Genomic DNA, 18,682 nt, shown 5'->3' with positions numbered 1-18,682 from the left:
TTATGTATGCATTTGATCGTATACACTTTTAAAATCCAAAGTGGTAACAGCTGTTATCAGTTACATATTTTTATAATGTCTAAATTGCTTCACAATGAATATATATTTTACAGTAGGAAAAAAATTAAAAATGCTACTACATGTATCTACTCACTTGTTCAAAAGAAACAAGGGAAGAAACTAAAGAGAATGGTTATCTACGGAGGATCGGGAGGAAAGGAGGAAAAATGGAAACAGGACAGCAGGGGATGAAGAGGGAATGACAATGCTCCGAGTAGATGTTTCTGGGGAGCTCTGATTCAGAGCCAGGCATGTTTCACATGCTCTTCAAGTGCCCAAAACATAAACAAAACCAACCAAGATGTACATGATGGGAAACCAGGAGGAAATACAAACACTAACAAATGGCCCTTTCTGTAGCACAAATGAATTACAGGATCACACCCAAGGGGATGGGGAAGACATAACCTAAGTAACTGGAAAACAAGGTCTGGACTAGATGCTATAAAAGCCAATGAGAGAGAACCGTGATCTAGTCAGTAAATGTGGGTAAATAACCAAATGGGGGTATGGGTTAGTAATTCTAAAACTACTTTATGTTTATATTAGAATCCAACAAATAAGTTAACGTATTGTAAATAATGAGGACTGAGTTTCTCACTATAGGAGAAATTTACAAATAAGGAAAGGCTAAAATGAGCCCTATGGTGTTGGATTACAATCAGAAGTATCAGCATAAATTCATGGTTTTTAATACATACACAGACTGATACAGATATACAGATGTTTTTATGTGTGGGGATTAGTAGTCACATATATATTTCCTAAATCTGCCCACTGAGACTTATAGCAATGACACCTCAGTGGCAACGAGCACCCTAGCACCCAATTCTTGATTTCTAAACACCATTCTCCAATAAAGGAACCAGGGCTCCTTGGAGAAGTGTTTGACCCCAGGGCTAGTCAGGGAAAATATAAGACAAGCCTGAAATGTCCTGTAGTACTAGAAAGTAAAGAAAGGTTAAAAAAAAAAAAAAAAAAAAAGGCTTTAGGAAAGGACATAGGGCCTAACTAAAGGAGCTCCTAATGATCAAAGTAACAAACTAAAAAAGACAGTATTGGATTTTAAGCCATGGAACAAAATATATATTCATGAATCCACACTGATGTATATAATAAATGAGGGGAAAAGGACAGTTCTTCCTTAGAGAGGATTCCATTTAATGAAGGAAAAAGGGAAAGAGAAAAGCATCAAGCAAACCCCTGAGTAAGTGCTGCAGACAAGATCCGCTAAGGGATGCTAAAATTAGGAGGCAAAAGCTTGAAGGGAAGGGGAGTATCTGCAGTCTGAAAATATCTCCCCTAGATATTTACCAACTACCAACAAAGGGCAAGACAGTAACTTTAGGGGCAAAGCCTGGCACCTGAACCAAGGTTAACCTCGCCAGCAATCAGACATCAGCATCTCAAACCCCGTGATATGATGCACTGAGGAGGACACACCATTTCTGTGGTATTCTTTCCCAAAATCCACCAGTTCATTCTAACCATGAGAAAACATCACACAAATCCAAGCTGAGAGGTGTTCTATCACATAAATGCCCAGCACTCTTCAAAAATGTCAAGGTCCTGAAGGATGAGGAGGACAGACTGAGGAAACTCCCCCAGCCTAGAGAAGACTAGGGAGACATAACAACTCAATGCAACGTGAGGTCCTGGATCTTGGAACTAGAAAAGGACACCAGTGAGAACACTGAAGAGATGCGGAAGATCTGTAGCCCAGCGGCTGCACTGTACCAAGAGAGATGCCTGCTTTTGATTACTGCAGCAGGGGAAGTGGTGGGAGAGGTTTAAGGGAATTCTGTGTTATTTTTACAACTGTTCTGTTAGCCCAAAATTAGCTATAAATAATAGTTTAAAAAAACAACTGTAAGGGACATGTTTTAGATAATGTAGGTTTTTGCCATAAAAACTGTAAAGTTTCTCTCTCTTGATTAAATACGTAACACAAAACACTACCAACCACACAATTCAACACAAAGGCAAAAACAGAACTACAAGAAATAATAGCTAAGATTCACGGACTACGTTATTAAGTGCCAGGAACTGTGCTGAGCACCTTGCATGCATAAGCCCATTTAATCCTCACAATATATCTATGAGGAAGGTAACAGCATCATCAACAATTTAGAGATAAGCAAACAAAGAGATCACAGAACTTGTCCAAGGACCTGGATAAAAATCTAAGAGCTGGGATTTAAGCTCGGCAAACCAAAGCCCTGCCACATAACCAGGACACAATTCTACCATCCAAAATAAAACGCACATACTTGTAGTCAATCTCTTAGTAACAGTGGTAAGTGAAAGAAAAAAAATTTCCATAATAAACAACCTGCCCATGAAGCCAGTCTCCTCGATACACCTGTGATTCAGACTCCTGCATGCTTATGACTGCTGACAGATGGAAATTTAAAGATGCTGCAAAAGCAGGAATAGCTATCAAAATATAGAAATAGTTACAAAAGCTATCAAAAGGCAGTGGATGTCACGCTGAATTCCATCTTCACTCTTTTTAAGGGTCACCAAATCTGGTCTTCTCATTAAGGAGTGGGATAAGGAAGCACTCCATCAAAAACAACACGAATAAAAATTGTAGCAAAGAGCTTGTTTTCATAGTCCATTGTTTTGACAGAGCTCTGGGAAAAAATATCAGCTAGATTCCACAAATAGTTTGTGAAATTTCAAAACTGGTGTTTGGTGCTTCAACATGCGGTACTTTTCCAAGGAAAGACGTTATATAAATCCAGCAAGACAGTGCGTTGAGAAAAAGTTGCTCCACATTCTTGCCGTGACCTTCAGCTCCTCAGCCTGTCCAATTTTCCTAGACTGTAACTCAAATTAGCGTCACAAGAAGTTGTGACGGTCTCAGAGAAGAACTGCGTGGTGAGGAAAGAAGGATGATCCTTCCATACAAGGGGCGGCAGGTATTCGGACCAATGATATAATCAACTATCACAATGACCTAGTCATCAGTTTCACCAGCAAAGCTTAGGAGATTCACTCTTCACCATTTATTCTCTTGTGCTTCTTTAATTTTGTACCATGTGAATGTATTCAAAAAACACAGTGCTTGTAAGAAAACACAGTTCCTTAAAAGCAGTTAAATTCAAATGTATATGCCCTCTCACCCAGCAACTCCATGACTACTGTATTTATTCTGTAAGTATACCTATACATGTGCAAAATTATATGCAAATTGATTCATTACATCATCATTAGGTTGTTTAGGAAACAACCTAAATGCCTATCAACCGGGAACTGGTAAAATAAATTATGTGCAATCTATGCAACTGAAAAATGATACATTAAGTGGGAAAAAAGACAAGGTACATTAAAGCACGTATAGATGCCACCTATCTGTGTTTTAAAAAGAGGAGATACACACACACACACACACTTCTCTGTAAATGCAGTAAGAAAATCTCTGAGAAACTAATGACATCAGTTGCATCCACATAAAGGAAATGAGCATCAGAAGATAGGGCAGAAGAGAGATCTTTCTCTTTCTATGTCCTTTCGCATCTCTTGAATTTTAAACCATGTGAACCTATTAAATACTCTTCCAAAATTGAAAAAAAACTACCTTTGTTCACTGCCACTGGATCCTCAGACCCTGCTCTTTCGCCTCCAGGCCATTCTTTCCCTGTACTCGCTCCTCAGCAGGCCCCCTCTGTTCCCTGGCAGCTAAGCCTTGCTGGGGGAAATGACCAGATCGTCGTGCTGTACAGTATCTCGGATCCAAACATTTGCCACCCACCCCTGTCGGAGGATTCCACACACCGCCACCCCACCGCTACCAGGCCGGGCAGTGAAACCTGCCTTGTGCAATGAAATGTGAGAAGTGCCACTTCCAGTCATAAGTTCTAAAACTTGAGCCGTCTCCTAATCCTGCCATCTACCCCAAGACTCCCAAGCCCCAGGTAAGAGCTGGGCCATCTTCCTCGGTCCCAGGGACCACGTGGAGCAGCCATCTTGGGTCGTCAACCTAAGAAGACCACATAGTAGGAGGAAGAAATAAACCTTTGTGTTCTTAAACCACTGAGATTTTCAGGTTCTTTGGTAACATAATATAGTTATGTTGAGCTGACTAAATAACCAAACAGACTTATTCCTTAACAAACAGACCACCTCACCTCATGTGACCCATCTTTCAACCCGTTCTATGTTCCCTCCTCCACATCACTGCTCTCTAATGTCTTCAACTGTAAAAGGAAGGTAATGATAGTACCTGCTTCACACGGTCACTGAGGATTAAACAGATTAATATGTGCAAACTGACCACTTCATGTAGCACTTACTTATTACTTGCTTGACAATGACGATGGCGGTGGTACTGATTATTACTGCCTTCTGATACTCTCTCAGTAATTCAACATGGCCCCTGTTCTGTGTCTGTCTGTAAGAAGCAAGTAATGTGCTATGGTCTTGATACCACCTGCACGTTTCCCTCCAGGCCACCATGTGCTCTGCTGTCCTTTCTCTACTGCCGTCCGTTCCCTTCCGCTTACCTTTCCCTAGCTGCACATTAGATCACCTGGGGACCTTTTAAGAAATACCATGTCTAGGCCACAGCCTAAATCCATTATTGGGTTGGGCAAAAGAAGCTGTATTATCTCTTTCTATAAGTTCAAAAACAGAATTAATCTACGGTGTTAGAAGCCAGAATGAGAGATACCCCTGTGTGTTGCACAGGAAGCAGGAAGAGAGGGCAGGAGACCAGAAGGGGACAGAAGAGGACTTCTGGAGCTCTGGTAATGTTCTGTTCCGTTTCTTGACCTGGGGACTGGTAAACATGTGTATTCACTTGTGAAAGTTTATCAAGCTGTACAATTATAAGTACTTTGCAATATATATTTTATACTTCAATAAAAATCTACATTAAAAAGGAAAGAAAAACCTGCAATGACTCTCATCCTTGACCACTTACATATCATTCTTCACCCTCCAAGTCAAGGCTCGTAAGACACACTTTGACCTCACCCTGTCTTTCCACTCTTGCTGAGTCCCAGACACTTCTCACACCCCAGTATCTCTGACCACAATATTCCCTGGATGAGAACATCTTCCTGGCCAGCTCCCACTGGTCGTTCAAAGTCTACTTCAAATGTCATTTCTTTTACAAGGCCTTTCCTGATCCTTCTGTCCACCTCTGTCCACACCAGACAGCAGCTTGCCTTGTAACACGGGCTCCTTCCACAGCACCATGTAATTCTTTGGTAGTCCATTTTTATTTACAACTAGAGCAGTATTCATTCATTTCACACTCCTCTTCAACTGTAACTACTTGAGGACAAAAACCAGGCATTATACCTCTTTGAAGGAGTCTCCACTGTTCCTTTCAGAGTATGGCTAGTCAATCATTATTTTGGAATTATAATAAATCAAAGATGACTATTACTTCGATGGTAATCAATCACAAGAGCCAAAAGCTGAATAAAAAATATCTAGTCGGGTTGAATATTTTCTCTCTGACAGAAGATCTTTAAAAAGCAAATTATAGTAAAGAGAGTTCTCAAGTTACAAAACCCTTCTGGCCAAATGTAAGTGCAAAGACACATATAAGTACATACTCACTTGTGGGATCTGCGTACTTTTCCCACATCCCGTCTCTCCAACAATCACCACTGTCTGATAGTTTTCTACCAAGTATAATATATGATTCCTAAGCTGAAAAATAGAACCATACATTGTAAAGAGCCATACATGTTCTCAAAAGATCTAAACAAAGATATTTAAACATTATGAAATGAGCTGTTTGCCAAAGGAAAGTAAATCTTACAAAGAATTATCAAAATATATTTCCATCTCGCAGTGTCAGTGTCCATATAAGCTGAAACAAGTGCAATTGAGAGCAGTAACTTACCAAAATATACAATATACATACCCTTTAATTCAAAATTTTTACTTATAAGAAGTTGTACTACAGACATACTAATAATATATATGAACAAAGAGGTATATACACAAGCATACTCACTGAAGTATTATTTATAACAGCCAAAATTTCAGTCTAAATGTTCATCAACAGGGTTAAATCAGTTATGAAACACTCCAATAATGGAATATACTCAGGCGTTAAAAAGAACAAATACCCACTGGAAACAAAATGAGGGTTGCGGGGGGGGAGGGGGCAGGTGGATGGGGTAACTGGGTGATGGACATTAAGAAGGGCATGTGATGTAATGAGCACTGGGTATTATATAAGACTGATGAATCACTGAACTCTACCTCTGAAACTAGTAATACACTATATGTTAATTAATTGAATTTTAAAAAAAGAACAAATGTCTATTTGTCAAATGTCTGTATGTTAATTGAATTTTAAAAAAAGAACAAATGTCTATCTGATATGGAATGGTCAACAAGATATGTTAAGGGAGGAACTCAAGGTGCAGAACAGTGTAAATAATACACTACTATTTGTGTTTTTAAAGAAAGGATACATACATGCTATGTACAAGCTATCTTTACAGAAAATAAAACAAAACAAAAAACCGATCATTGTATTATCTCCTGGAGCAGAAGAGGGTGGCCAGGGAGCAAGGATGTGAAGGAGACAGACCTTTACATTTTGTACAAATTATGTATTATCTAGTTACAAATTCTTTCATTTATTAACTGGGGGGAAAAAAGACAAAAAGAATATGCTTTCACCTCTACCTCTAAATCCAAGTTCGTAATAAAGCACCCATAGGTTACACCTGTATTTCAACTGAGCCTTTCTTTACCCATTCAGTGTGAGCAGAAAACTGAAGAGATGATTCTAATATCCTATCTACTTAGCCCCCTAGTATATATTTGTACCCACATGTGCTGAAAGACGCACTTGGTCTGGAAAGTCATGAAGGTATTCCATAAATACCTGGTCTGGAATGAAGTAAACCCTGACGAGTTCCCCCACTCTGACTACTGCTTGGCCTGTCTGATTGGACACCGACAACGTGGTGAGGACTGGGAGAGCGAACATGCTGCCTAACTGCCTCACGAAAGTATTGGCTGCTTTGGGGTTTTGAATCTGGCATTATTTGGGGTCTAAATATATAGTTCTCACATTTTAGTGTGAAACCCTCTTAGGATATTTGTTAAAAATGAAGATTCCTAGCCCTATTCCCAGGGTTTCTGATTCAGTAGGATTACGTTGGGGCCCAGGAATCTGCATTTCTCAAGCCCCCACAGCAGATCCTGCTGCAGGTGGTCTATAATGACTAGTCTAGACACTCTTTTGTCAGTTGCCTGGCCTTGGTGCTTTCTTTCGTTTTGGGTAGGGGAAGGTGAAAGGTTTGGGATCTTTGCAGGTATTTTATGAATGTGGATCCAACAATGGGTGGGTGGGTGGATGGATGGATGGATAGACGGATGGATGGTGGATGGTCAAGGAAAACTAGAAAGACAATCTGAATACAGACAGAAACGAGATAAGGCATTCCAGGAAAGGGAAATAACGTAAGCAAAAGGAAGAAGACGGAAACAAGCAAACAATACAAACTCTATTCCAGGGACATCATAAGAGCCCACAAAAGGCTCCAGGTGTGGTTTCGAAATGAGTTATGAGACGGGTAGTCCAGGCTTCCCTAGCAGAGCTACGGTCTGCACCGTCCCTGGGGCGCTGGCTGGGCTGTCAGTGCTGCACCAGACGAGACCGAGCAGAAGAAAACCGAAGGCAGTAACTCACATTTCACATACTAGATAGGAAGGGCTGCACACGAAGAAGGTCCAACGTGTAACATTCGAGAGAGACATGACAAGATTTCCAGTCTGGAGACTGCAAAAATGACAGTAGCGCCCACAGGCGCAAGCAGAGAAATGGCCAAGGGCTGGTGCGGAGGAGGGAACTGAGCTTCAGGGAGGCGGTGTGTAAAGGAGTGAGAGGACGACCTTCCATAGCAATGTCCAAGCCCCAGCAAGAATGCCAGCCTACGGGAGGTGGTCAAGAAGGCTGCCTTGTAATGACAGCAGGAAAAAGAGAGGAACTTTAAATTTATTGCCCCTTTAGTTTCAATTTCTGTCTTTAAAGCTACTTTTAGTTTTAGTGGGGGAGGGGTTGGTGAATGGGTCCCTTTCACCCTTTTCATCTCCTAGATTTATCTTTAACATCTCATGAGTGCCTAACTATGCTTAAATTCTGTTTTGCTTTTTACCAATAACCCATACGATTTTAATTTCCATCAATGTTAAACCTTGATTACTTTTTCATTTGTTTCATTTATGGTATCTTGTAAGTTCAGATGGATGATGAAAAACAGTCAAGGAAAGGCCAAAATTAAATACTTGGTAAATAATAATTATCTGTGTACTTGAATACTTACAATATGTCAGGTACCTTGCTAAATGCTCCATGTGGATGATCTCATCTGGGCCTCATAACAATCCAATGAGGTAGGTGCTATTAGTCCCATATTACAGATAAAAACACAGAAGCTCAGATGGTGAAGCAAGGTCACACAGCACAAAAACAATGAAGCTCGGGTTTGAGCTCTAAAGTCTAGCTCCAGAATCTTGATACTTCACCGGAGCTCAAACTATGTCCCTCAACAGCGAGGCAGCAATGGTGAACCTATAATCTCATCTCCTGAGGGGCAAACCGGTTTACATTCACACATATTGGATGAGGTTAATCACCTGAGGGAGAAACCCAGAAATGTCAGTGAGTGACTAAAATGTTTGGGGCCACATAACACTCTAATCTAGGTGACTTGGCTAAGTTAAGAAGGATTCTGTTTCGAATCCATTTGGAGAAAGCATATATCAATAGAAGAGGAATGATTAGCACAGTCTAGACAAAGAGACTCCCTTAGTGTGAGAACTTGGCAGCTCTCCCCCAGCATTGTCCAGGAGAAAGAGAGTGAGCCACGGGTGCTGGTGGCCACACCTACTCGGGTCATTCCAGGGGCATCACGTGAGGCTGGGAGAGCACGACGCCCTTCATCGGGGGCTATATGAAACATTCTTCAGCTCTATCTAAATGGCCTTTGGCCTAGAGCTCACTTCCTGATTACAATCTGGCTTCCCATGTGGTCTTTTTTTTTTTTAATAAATAATCTAATTTTATTTATTGAACTGATATAATGTAGAAGTTGTGATTACTTCATGATGAAAGGTTTTATATTTGGCATACTAAAAATATATTAAAGCACTACTATATGACAGATATTGTGCTACAGCTTTTTTTTTTTTAAAGATTTTATTTATTTATTTGAGAGAGAGAGAATGAGAGAGCACGAGAGGGAAGAGGGCAGAGGGAGAAGCAGACCCCCTGCTGAGCAGGGAGCCCAATGCGGGACTCGATCCCGGGACTCCAGGATCATGACCTGAGCTGAAGGCAGTCGCTTAACCAACTGAGCCACCCAGGTGCCCCTTCCCATGTGGTCTTGGCAACAGGGAGAAAAGTGAGCCCATGGACCATGTCTGTCTGCACTGGAGAATGACGGCTATAAACAAATGTATTCTGAATTCTAGTTCATGCTTTGGTCTCTTGTGAGATGAACATACGTCCATTTCATGAGACCAATAAAATCAAATGCTGGATGTGCACACAGTACATAATAAGCACCCAAATCCCGTCACCGTGTCAGTGGGAGTTAACTTCTTCCACAGAAACCTCCTCAGATGTCCAATTAGTCTTGTTTAAAGAAATTCGCCTTTAAAAAGAAAGCTAACATTGGCCATACACTGGTAATCTGTTGAAGTTGGAGGCACAGCAGTTCATTGTGCTGTTTTCTCTACTCTTCTGTATGTCTGAATTTGTCCATAATCGAAAAGCAAAGAGAGGGAAAAAGAATGTCATTCCATCTCTTCCAGGTTTTCTTTTTTTTTTTTTTTAAGATTTTATTTATTTGACAGAGACACAGCAAGAGAGGGAACACAAGCAGGAGGAGTGGGAGAGGGAGAAGCAGGCCTCCCGCAGAGCAGGGAGTCCGATGCGGGGCTCGATCCCAGGACCCTGGGATCATGACCTGAGCCGAAGGCAGACACTTAATGACTGAGCCACCCAGGCGCCCCTCTTCCAGGTTTTCAATTTGTAACAACATCTAACTTAAAAAACCATTAAGGACTTTCAAGATTTATATGGTTAAGCAACACACACATATTTTGAGGTTCATCCCCTCAGATAAGGGCAGCTCCAAGCTCACTGTGTCCTACAGAGTCGTTAAGAGTAAGAAGACACGATTCATTTCAGGACCCAGTCTAAGGCCACCGCGCACGGCTTCAGGCCGACCGACTGCACAGGCTTGTTTAGTGTACCTTGAACACCGGCAGCTTCTGCCTCTGCTGCTCTATAGAAAGGGCAGCGTAGGGATTGTAGACAACGGGTGGTGCAGAGTCTTCAGCCAGACTCTGTCTCTCTTCAGAGATGCTGACACCTGGTCCCTCTGTACCTGTAACAGAAATGCTTTTTTCAGATTCTCTGATGCAACCAATGGACAGAAAAATGTGCAGACTTTACAAATTCCAAGGCGAAGATACAACACAAGCAATGCATTTTACCTCAAACTACTAGAAGATACTAAACTTTAACTTCAGGAAAGCATCTAGGAAAGGACCTGGGAGAATACAAAAATCTCCCCTAAAAGCTTCACCGCAGCATCAAGGACAGAGAGGAGAGGCCCACTGGGCTCCAAACCAGCCACTCGTAACTGTATTCCAGAGGACAATGTTTTCAGGTCTGGCCCCGACATATTACTACTAATTACTCTAATTACTCCTCCTACAAGTGACAGAAACCCAGTGGGAACTGGCTGAGGTGCAGGAACATGCTACTGCAGGACGGCAGCAAGGCCCGGGGACGCAAATGCTGCCTTGGCTTGCTCCTTCTCTCATCTCAGCGCCTCTCCACCAGCTCCTTTCGATCCCTAAGTTTGGATTCTCAGTAGGAGCTGGAATCAAGGCTGCTCAGGCTCACAACTCCCCACCCTCCATTCGCTCCCCAACAAGGACTGAATGCAAGAGATGCCACAGGGAACACTCCAGATGCTAGGTCCTACCCTCGTGCGGCTTACTTGCTTCTTTCACTCCTCCTCCCATAACACGGTTTTGTGCAGAAGGTGGTAATACGTGCTAAGGAGAAAGTAAAAGACTCAGCAAGGGGGGGCGGGGAGTCCCCGGTGTGTGTGTGGTCTGTGGTCTGGAGGCGGGGGAAGGCTCCTCTTCCCCCAGCTTAGGTCCAATGCCCAGCCTGATCCAACCAACCATGGCCAGTGGAGCGGGAGGCGGGAGGCGGCAGCCCCCATTTTGAATCACAGAACTGGAGTGGTTGGGTGTGAAGTACCATTCCAAGAAACCACCGTGCTGAGCAAATTAAACAACAGCTTTCCACAATGCTGGCTTGGTGAGAACAATGACAAACTGGTGCTCAGGACGGTGAAGAATACGGAAGCCATATCTCATCATGTAAAACTCTTCAGGTACCATGAATTTTAGCCTTTGAAGGAAAATGCCTTAAGAGGAACATGGGTTCAATTTTTACAATCAGCTTCCAGAACTTTTCGCGCCAATTTGTTTGTGTAGGCCTTGGACAGAACTAAGAGTAATAAGTGACACAGGGTTTGGAATTCAACAGGACACAAGGAAGCTATTTTCAAAAGCTAGAGCTGTTGAGTACTGGGGTGTAATGCCTTTGTGAATCTTAAAAACCTTCCCTGGAAGTTCAAACACAGGCCACATAGCCTTCTGCTGGGGGCACTATAGGAGTGATTACCCCAAACTATCATCTCCCAGATCTTCTGAACTCAGGGTCTGATGCCATGTGAAATTACAGGGGCTTTATGACAAGCACCTTTAGCCCAGTGATTTATTTTTACATTTTTTGGAGGTCCCAAACCCCTTGACAATCTAATAAAGGCTATGGACCCCTCTCCTGAAAAATACATCAGAATATAATGTATCAGGACAGAAAATGTTCGTGGTCCATAGACCCCCTAGAGCTAAGTTTAGAGTCATTGTCACAGATCTCTAATCCCTTTTCCACTTATTTCTAGGAACATAGTTGTGTTCCAGAGGTCCAAGATTGCCAAAAATCATTTAAGTGGGGCACTGCTATATTGTTTTTGCCAAAATGCTGACATTCCTTTCAACAAGATAAAAGATAGAACAGGACCTGGAACAAAGCCTGTGCTCAAAGAGGCAGGTCTCCTTTCCTTTCTTCCCTTATTATTGCCACATCTACATAACTTCTTGTAACCCTTCCCCAAGAAAACTGCTGCAAAGAATAGTTCATCCTCATCCGCTCTGTTTTTGTCACCAATTCCCTCCTTTTCAAAACACGTTTTAAACCTTTCCAGCCTGTCTTAGCAATAGCATTGCTCCTGCAAGGTCTCTTGCTTCCTCCCACACCAGGGTTTAATCTACCCAGGTGTCTTCTTTACTACCCCTCCCCTCCCTGTCTCCAGCCTACAGCCAAGTCCACCTCAGTATATTCTGTCATGAGATGTTTTACAAGAGCTAATGTCAATCAATAAGGAGTATGTCTCCTCCTTACAAAAGACTTCATTCAGCCAAACCAGGACTGCCTCCCCTCTACATACATCCCACGGTCCATTCTGACTGCCTATGGTTGCCTTTCCCTGGGGAACATTCCCTATACTTAAGGGAGTAACAAGTTTGTAATCCTGCAAACCACAAATGCCTTCATTTCTCCACCTACAAAACAAGGCTGACAACAGCACCCCCACCCCCACCCAGCATTCCCTCTAATTTCAATTTTTTCAATTCAGTTTTTCAATTTGAGTGATGCCCCATTAGTGGGTTATGAAATGAATGTAGTGGGGTCATGACCAGCATTTTTTTTTTAAATAATGAACTAGAAACAGAATAACATTATCTCCTGCTTCACTCCAAAACGTACCCTATCACTTAACACCATCTCACTACTCAATTACTTTGGTTTTTTGGACATTCCTGAGACACACATCCCACTTTGCCTTGGTCAGGCTGCTCTCTTTACCCAGAGCTCCATACCCCTACCTCTCCAAGGAACAAAACCTTATTTGGGCTTCACTGTTCACCTCAAAAATATCACTATCTTTATGAAGTATTTCTTATCCACACATTCAATCTTTCCCTCTCTTCTATACCTCTATGTAATTCTAATAGTTAATATGTATCTAGTACTAAGAGCTTTACATGTATTCTCATTTAATCCTCAAAACAATCCTTTGGGTAGGGGCGCCTGGGTGGCTCAGTAGGGTTAAGCGTCTGCCTTCGGCTCTGGTCATGATCTCAGCGTCCTGGGATCGAGCCCCGTATGCGGCTCCGTGCTCAGCAGGGAGCCTGCTTCTCCCTCTCCCTCTGCCTGCCTGCCTGTCTGCCTACTTGTCATCTCTGTCTCTCTGTCAAATAAATAAATAAAATCTTTAAAAAAAACAAAAACAATCCTTTGGGTAGGTGTTGTTCTGTCCAATTCACAGATAAGGTCACTGAGATTCTGAGCATTTAAGTGACTTTGCCAAGTCACCAGGCTAGTAAATATGGCAGTCAAGGATAGCTTTACAGTCTGACTTGTAGAACCTATCCCCCTTACCACCACTTCTTTCTGCCTCATTCATAATATCTCTTCTAAAGGATATCTAACTTTATATCATAAATGAGACAGAGAGAGAAAGAAAGAATAAATCTTGAGAGCAGAGCAGCAGCCTGGTCATCTATATTTGCCGCCTGATCACAAGGTTAGGCACTCAATAAGTATACCCTCAACAAAGGAACTATTTAAACAATGGAACAGAACTCTCCGAGTAACCCCATGTTCTTTAGCCAAAATAGTATCCTCTTCTGATTTGCAACAATTCATTCACGCCTTTATTATACTTAACACTTTGACCTGTTATTAAAGGCTTGAATAAGTGAAATAGAGGGTATCTCATCACCTAATGAGATCTTAGTTCTGGCTGCAAATAAAATTCAGGATGGATAACTGGCTAATGATTTGAAATACTGAATAAAACTGTCATTAAGGGACAAACTACAGATTTTTAAAAAGAATTAACATATCCCTTGCTTGGGCTTATCTCCCACATCAAGTATATGCATGGTTAGCATCTCAGGGCAAAACTTTAAAATACCATTTAAAAGTTTTCCCCCTATTACCTTCTCCGTCACATTTCATTTTTGCTGCAATATACTTTGCACACCCAGACCTGCAGAGGTGCAAGTGGTGGAAAAACGTAAGCTGGTTAACTGTTAAGAAACTTTTGTTTTTCACAAGAAACTGACGGAAGGGGAGGAAGTAAGGCATCTAGCAGGATCTGGCAAGTACACATTCAATAAAATCCTGATTAATGAAGAAACAAAACACATCAAACAAAGCATTTTGTGACTAACATTCGTGTTTCCCTGACAGAGGGAAGTGGGTGACAGCCAATACGAAAGAGGGTGGTCACTTTCTGGTAGACACTCGAGATGGGCAAGAATTACCCTAAAACAAAATAAGGCACTTTCCTTTTTTATGAGCACTTACTCTGGAGTCAGACAAGGCGCCGTACTCGTTATTCAAGCCCACAGGATAACTATTACTCTACTCATTTCACTGGTAAGGAGGCTAGGGCTCAGAAAAATTAAGTGACTTGCCCAAAGGAACTCTGCTACTATAGGGCACAGCCGAAAAGTCGAACCCAGGCAACCCGATTCCACAGCTTGAGCTCCTAAACCCTGAGCAGCACCGCCCGTCCGGCCCCAGCGTAGCCCCAGGGCGGTAACAGGACACGCGTGGGCGCTTCAGCGCTTCCCCAGCGTTGGGCAAGGCAGAGATCACGAGCGAGGAAAACGAGGCCCGGGGAAGCTGAGACTCGAGCAAGGTCACGCAGAGAGTTTCTGCCCAGGCTGGGGGCGGACGCCCGAATCTGTCGGGACCACCGTGGGCGCCTGAGCCGCAGAGCCCACCAGCTCTGAGGCGGCGGTGGCCAGCCCGCCGAGGTCAGGCCTGCGAGCAGGTCCGCAGGCCCCAGGGCGCCGGCTGCCGAGCCAAGACCAAAGTCAGGCCGCCGCATCTGCCCAACGTTTCTCTAAGGACCTTACCGGGTCGCCAGAACTTCACCGGTCCCAAGGGCGCAGCCATGCTGGGGTGAAAGGTCACGAGGGAGACTCCACCCCTCCGTTGCGCGTGAGCCCCCGGAGGGGCCGGGAGGCGTGGCCCGCGAGGAGCCTCGGCCCAGGAGGCTACCGCGGAGTTACGGCCACGCCCCCGTGGTCGCCACCGCCCCCCAGCCACGTGACCTACGGCCGTCTCCAAGAGCGCTTCGGCCCCGCGCGCTGACCACGTGACCGGCCCCGCCATATTGGGGAAAGAGGGCGGCGTTCGCCGAGCTTTTCAGTGTGGTGTGTGAGGGTTCTAGGTGGCCCTTCCAGGAGCACGGCGTGGGCCGGGTGTCGGCCGTTCGCCCCCGGAAGGGCAAGCTTTGGGAGAAAATTGGTGTCACGGGAGTGCTGTTTTTTCAGAGATGAAAATTCTGCATTCGTTATAAAAAATGGCATACTCTTGGAAAGATCAAGAGCTTTGAGGTAAGTAGAGGTGATTTGGAATCCTAACTTGGCCATTTCCTCAGGCTGAGCTGTCATCTAATCTTAGTTGTAAAATGAGGTCTTCAAAGGTTCTGTTAAATGAGATAACATGTAAAACACCTAACAGTGTAAGACTTAATAAGCATTCAGTCAATGTTAGCTCTCCTTAACTTAAATAGAGCAAATCCACCAGGAGGAAAAAATCAGAATTTACATGCATACATTCATTTTCCAAATATCTCCTTTATCTCCATAATAATAAAAATAGGGCTCAATACATGATAACCTCTCTGCCAAGAAATCGTCATTCATCTTTAAAATATCTTTACATGGGCCAGCTCTAAGAATAAATTCACTGGCTTAAGCATTCCGCCTCTGTAGACTCAGAGCCTGTGTGCTCACTTTTGTGGTACCATTTAGTTGAACTATAGTTAATCTGCCTCTACTGTTAATATGGGAGCTTCTTAAGGACAAAGATCAATTCTTTTGTTTTATGGGAGAAAAAAACTTTGGTTCATGGAGATTAAAAGGACTTGGTCACACTCAATGAGCTAATTTGAGTATCAGAACTGAAACTAGAATTCAGGCTTTCTAATTCCCAAGCCAGTGGTTTTTCACCCACATAGGCCATTTAAAACCATTAGAGCTTAGCTCTCTTAGATGAGAATTAGTTAATCTGCCTCAGAAAGTTCTAAAGCCTAACTGTCCCTAATGGGTTGTTTTGCTTTCACATACTTTTATTAGAGAAAACACCTAAGTAATAACCTAGATGCTGATGTTGTGGTTTTATTGTCACAAACTAGGAGTGGTCTTAACAGACGATCTTATCCTTCCTAATTAACTATTTTTGGAAAGATTGACCTTAAATAACTACTCTAAAATTAAGACTTGTTTCTTGAGATGGCATCCAGAATTTATTTACTTCATTGCCAACAATTCCGTGAAAGTTTGAACATTTTGTTACATGGGGGTATATTTTGCAACTTCTGAATGATAATTGGTTTTTCAGAAAGATAATATTCCTCAAAATTATGTTTCATGGAAATGTTAAAGAAGTTTCTCTGTGCCTACGGTAGTTAATTGTTCCTTTCTACTTTGAAATATTTCCAGTCCGACCATCTTGGCCATGTTTAGGAGGCATAGGATTTAGGGGTTTTCATCCTGTACTAGTTTAAGGCTTTTATGTAATAAGTGATAGAAAACCCAATGCATTCTCTCTTATGCAAAAAAATGGCTCATATACTTCAAAAAGTCCAAGAGTAGTTCAGACTTGAGACACATAGGACATAATCAGGACTCAGGGGCCACCTGGGTGGCTCAGTCATTAAGCGTCTGCCTTCGGCTCAGGTCATGATCCCGGGGTCCTGGGATCGAGCCCCACATAGGGCTCCTTGCTCAGTGGGAAGCCCGCTTCTCCCTCTCCCTCTACCCTGCTGCTTGTGCTCCCTCTCTCTCTGTCTCTCCCTGTCAAATAAATAAAATCTTTTTTAAAAAAATCAGGACTCACTTCTGAACATTTTGCTTTCTCCTGTCATGAGTGTCACATGGCTATGTCAGCTCAAGCATCACATCCTTAGCATCAAGCCTCCTTACGAAAATCCCTGGCAAAAGTATCTGACTGACCACATATCCATCCCTGAACCAATCACCAGGGCCATGGAATATGAGATACTGACTGACTTAAACATAGGTCACAAACTTCACCCCAAGTCAGGTGTGGTCAGCTTCACCAGAATGACATGGACTAAGAGTTGGAAACAGAATAGTTCCTCAGAGGGACATCTGAGTGAAATTAGCCGAAGTGGAATGAAGAAAGCAGAAATAACAGATGTCCATGACACCATCCCTGGATTCATGCACTAGAACTCTTAGCTTCCTAAGAAGAATCCTAACTGCCCTTGGGTCTCCTCCATGAAGCCAGAGCAGAGAGAGCTAGCTGTCCCCCAGCCTGAAAAGAGGTAGTCTTTGGCCAAATTGCACGACACTGGGATTTCTCCCTGGGTCTAGGTGTAGCCCTCTGAAACCTGTAACATCTATAAACCTGTCTGGTTTGTTGGCTTGCACACAAATGAGCAAGTTCACACATGAAACATAATTTTGAGGAATATTATCTTTCTGAAAAACCAATTATCATTCAGAAGTTGCAAAATATACCCCCATGTAACAAAATGTTCAAACTTTCACAGAATTGTTGGCAATGAAGTAAATAAATTCTGGATGCCATCTCAAGAAACAAGTCTTAATTTTAGAGTAGTTATTTAAGGTCAATCTTTCCAAAAATAGTTAATTAGGAAGGATAAGATCGTCTGTTAAGACCACTCCTAGTTTGTGACAATAAAACCACAATTTAGCATAAGCAAAAGTGTTACTTAGCTCCAAGGACTTGGGTACAGAGGTGTGGGGATCCACCAGGAAAGAGACTCAGCTAGCAGGGGGAGTCTCTGTCATGTCGGTCTGAGGAACAAGGCCCATCTATGCAGTTGGGGAGGGCCTCAGATCTGGTGCTTTCAAGATAGGATGATAGTATGCTTTATTGTCCAAACAGGACACTTCTCTGACCGAAGAGAGGCCCTCGCAGGCATACACTGGAACTCTGCCAGGCAAACTGGGGCATCTTTCTGGGCGTGAGGCACCAGTGAAACTAGCATAATGATGCTTATGGGAACATATTCAACGTAAGGTACATAGTCCATGCTCACAGAGTACGTCCAAATATAAACTCATTTATAGCTTTAAACAACTGTCCTAGTGGGTTCAGTGTCTGGGCACACCTCAGAGTATCTGTCGTAGGGTTTATCATCAGGACGTTTCTGTCTGAACACCTCACAGTACCATCTTTATTTCTTTTTAAGTTTATTTAAATCTCTACACCCAATGTGAGGCTCAAAATCACGACCCAAGACCACAAGTCACTGGTCCTTCCGACAGAGCCAGCCAGGAGCCCCCACAGTATCATCTTTATAAGATCCTTGTGAGAAATTCTTACCTGATCTTAGCATCAAGAATTCTTCCTGGAGCGCCTGGGTGGCTCTGTCATTAAGCGTCTGCCTTCGGCTCAGGTCATGATCCCAGGGTCCTGGGATTGAGCCCCGCATCGGGCTCCCCCTGCTCTGCGGGAAGCCTGCTTCTCCCT

General features: G+C 43.0%; 1 protein-coding gene across 2 annotated transcripts in view; it reads right to left on the bottom strand.

Moving 5' to 3' along the window:
- DHX35 (DEAH-box helicase 35) overlaps positions 1 to 15,106 on the bottom strand; it is a 64,024-nt gene extending 48,918 nt beyond the window's left edge. Inside the window, exons 1-3 of one of the 2 annotated variants that reach the window (XM_044918615.1) lie at positions 15,067 to 15,106; positions 10,303 to 10,436; positions 5,635 to 5,727 (exon numbers count right to left, since the gene is read on the bottom strand). In XM_044918615.1, the coding sequence (XP_044774550.1) occupies positions 5,635 to 5,727; positions 10,303 to 10,436; positions 15,067 to 15,106 (267 nt within the window). The remainder of the gene's footprint in view (positions 1 to 5,634; positions 5,728 to 10,302; positions 10,437 to 15,066) is intronic. The other variant, XM_044918616.1, reaches the window with a different exon arrangement.
- Positions 15,107 to 18,682: the final 3,576 nt, after the last annotated feature.

This window comes from Neomonachus schauinslandi, chromosome 10 (genome assembly GCF_002201575.2).
Source record: "Neomonachus schauinslandi chromosome 10, ASM220157v2, whole genome shotgun sequence".
NCBI lineage: Eukaryota > Metazoa > Chordata > Mammalia > Carnivora > Phocidae > Neomonachus > Neomonachus schauinslandi.
This window is presented reverse-complemented; position numbering and strand designations above follow the sequence as displayed.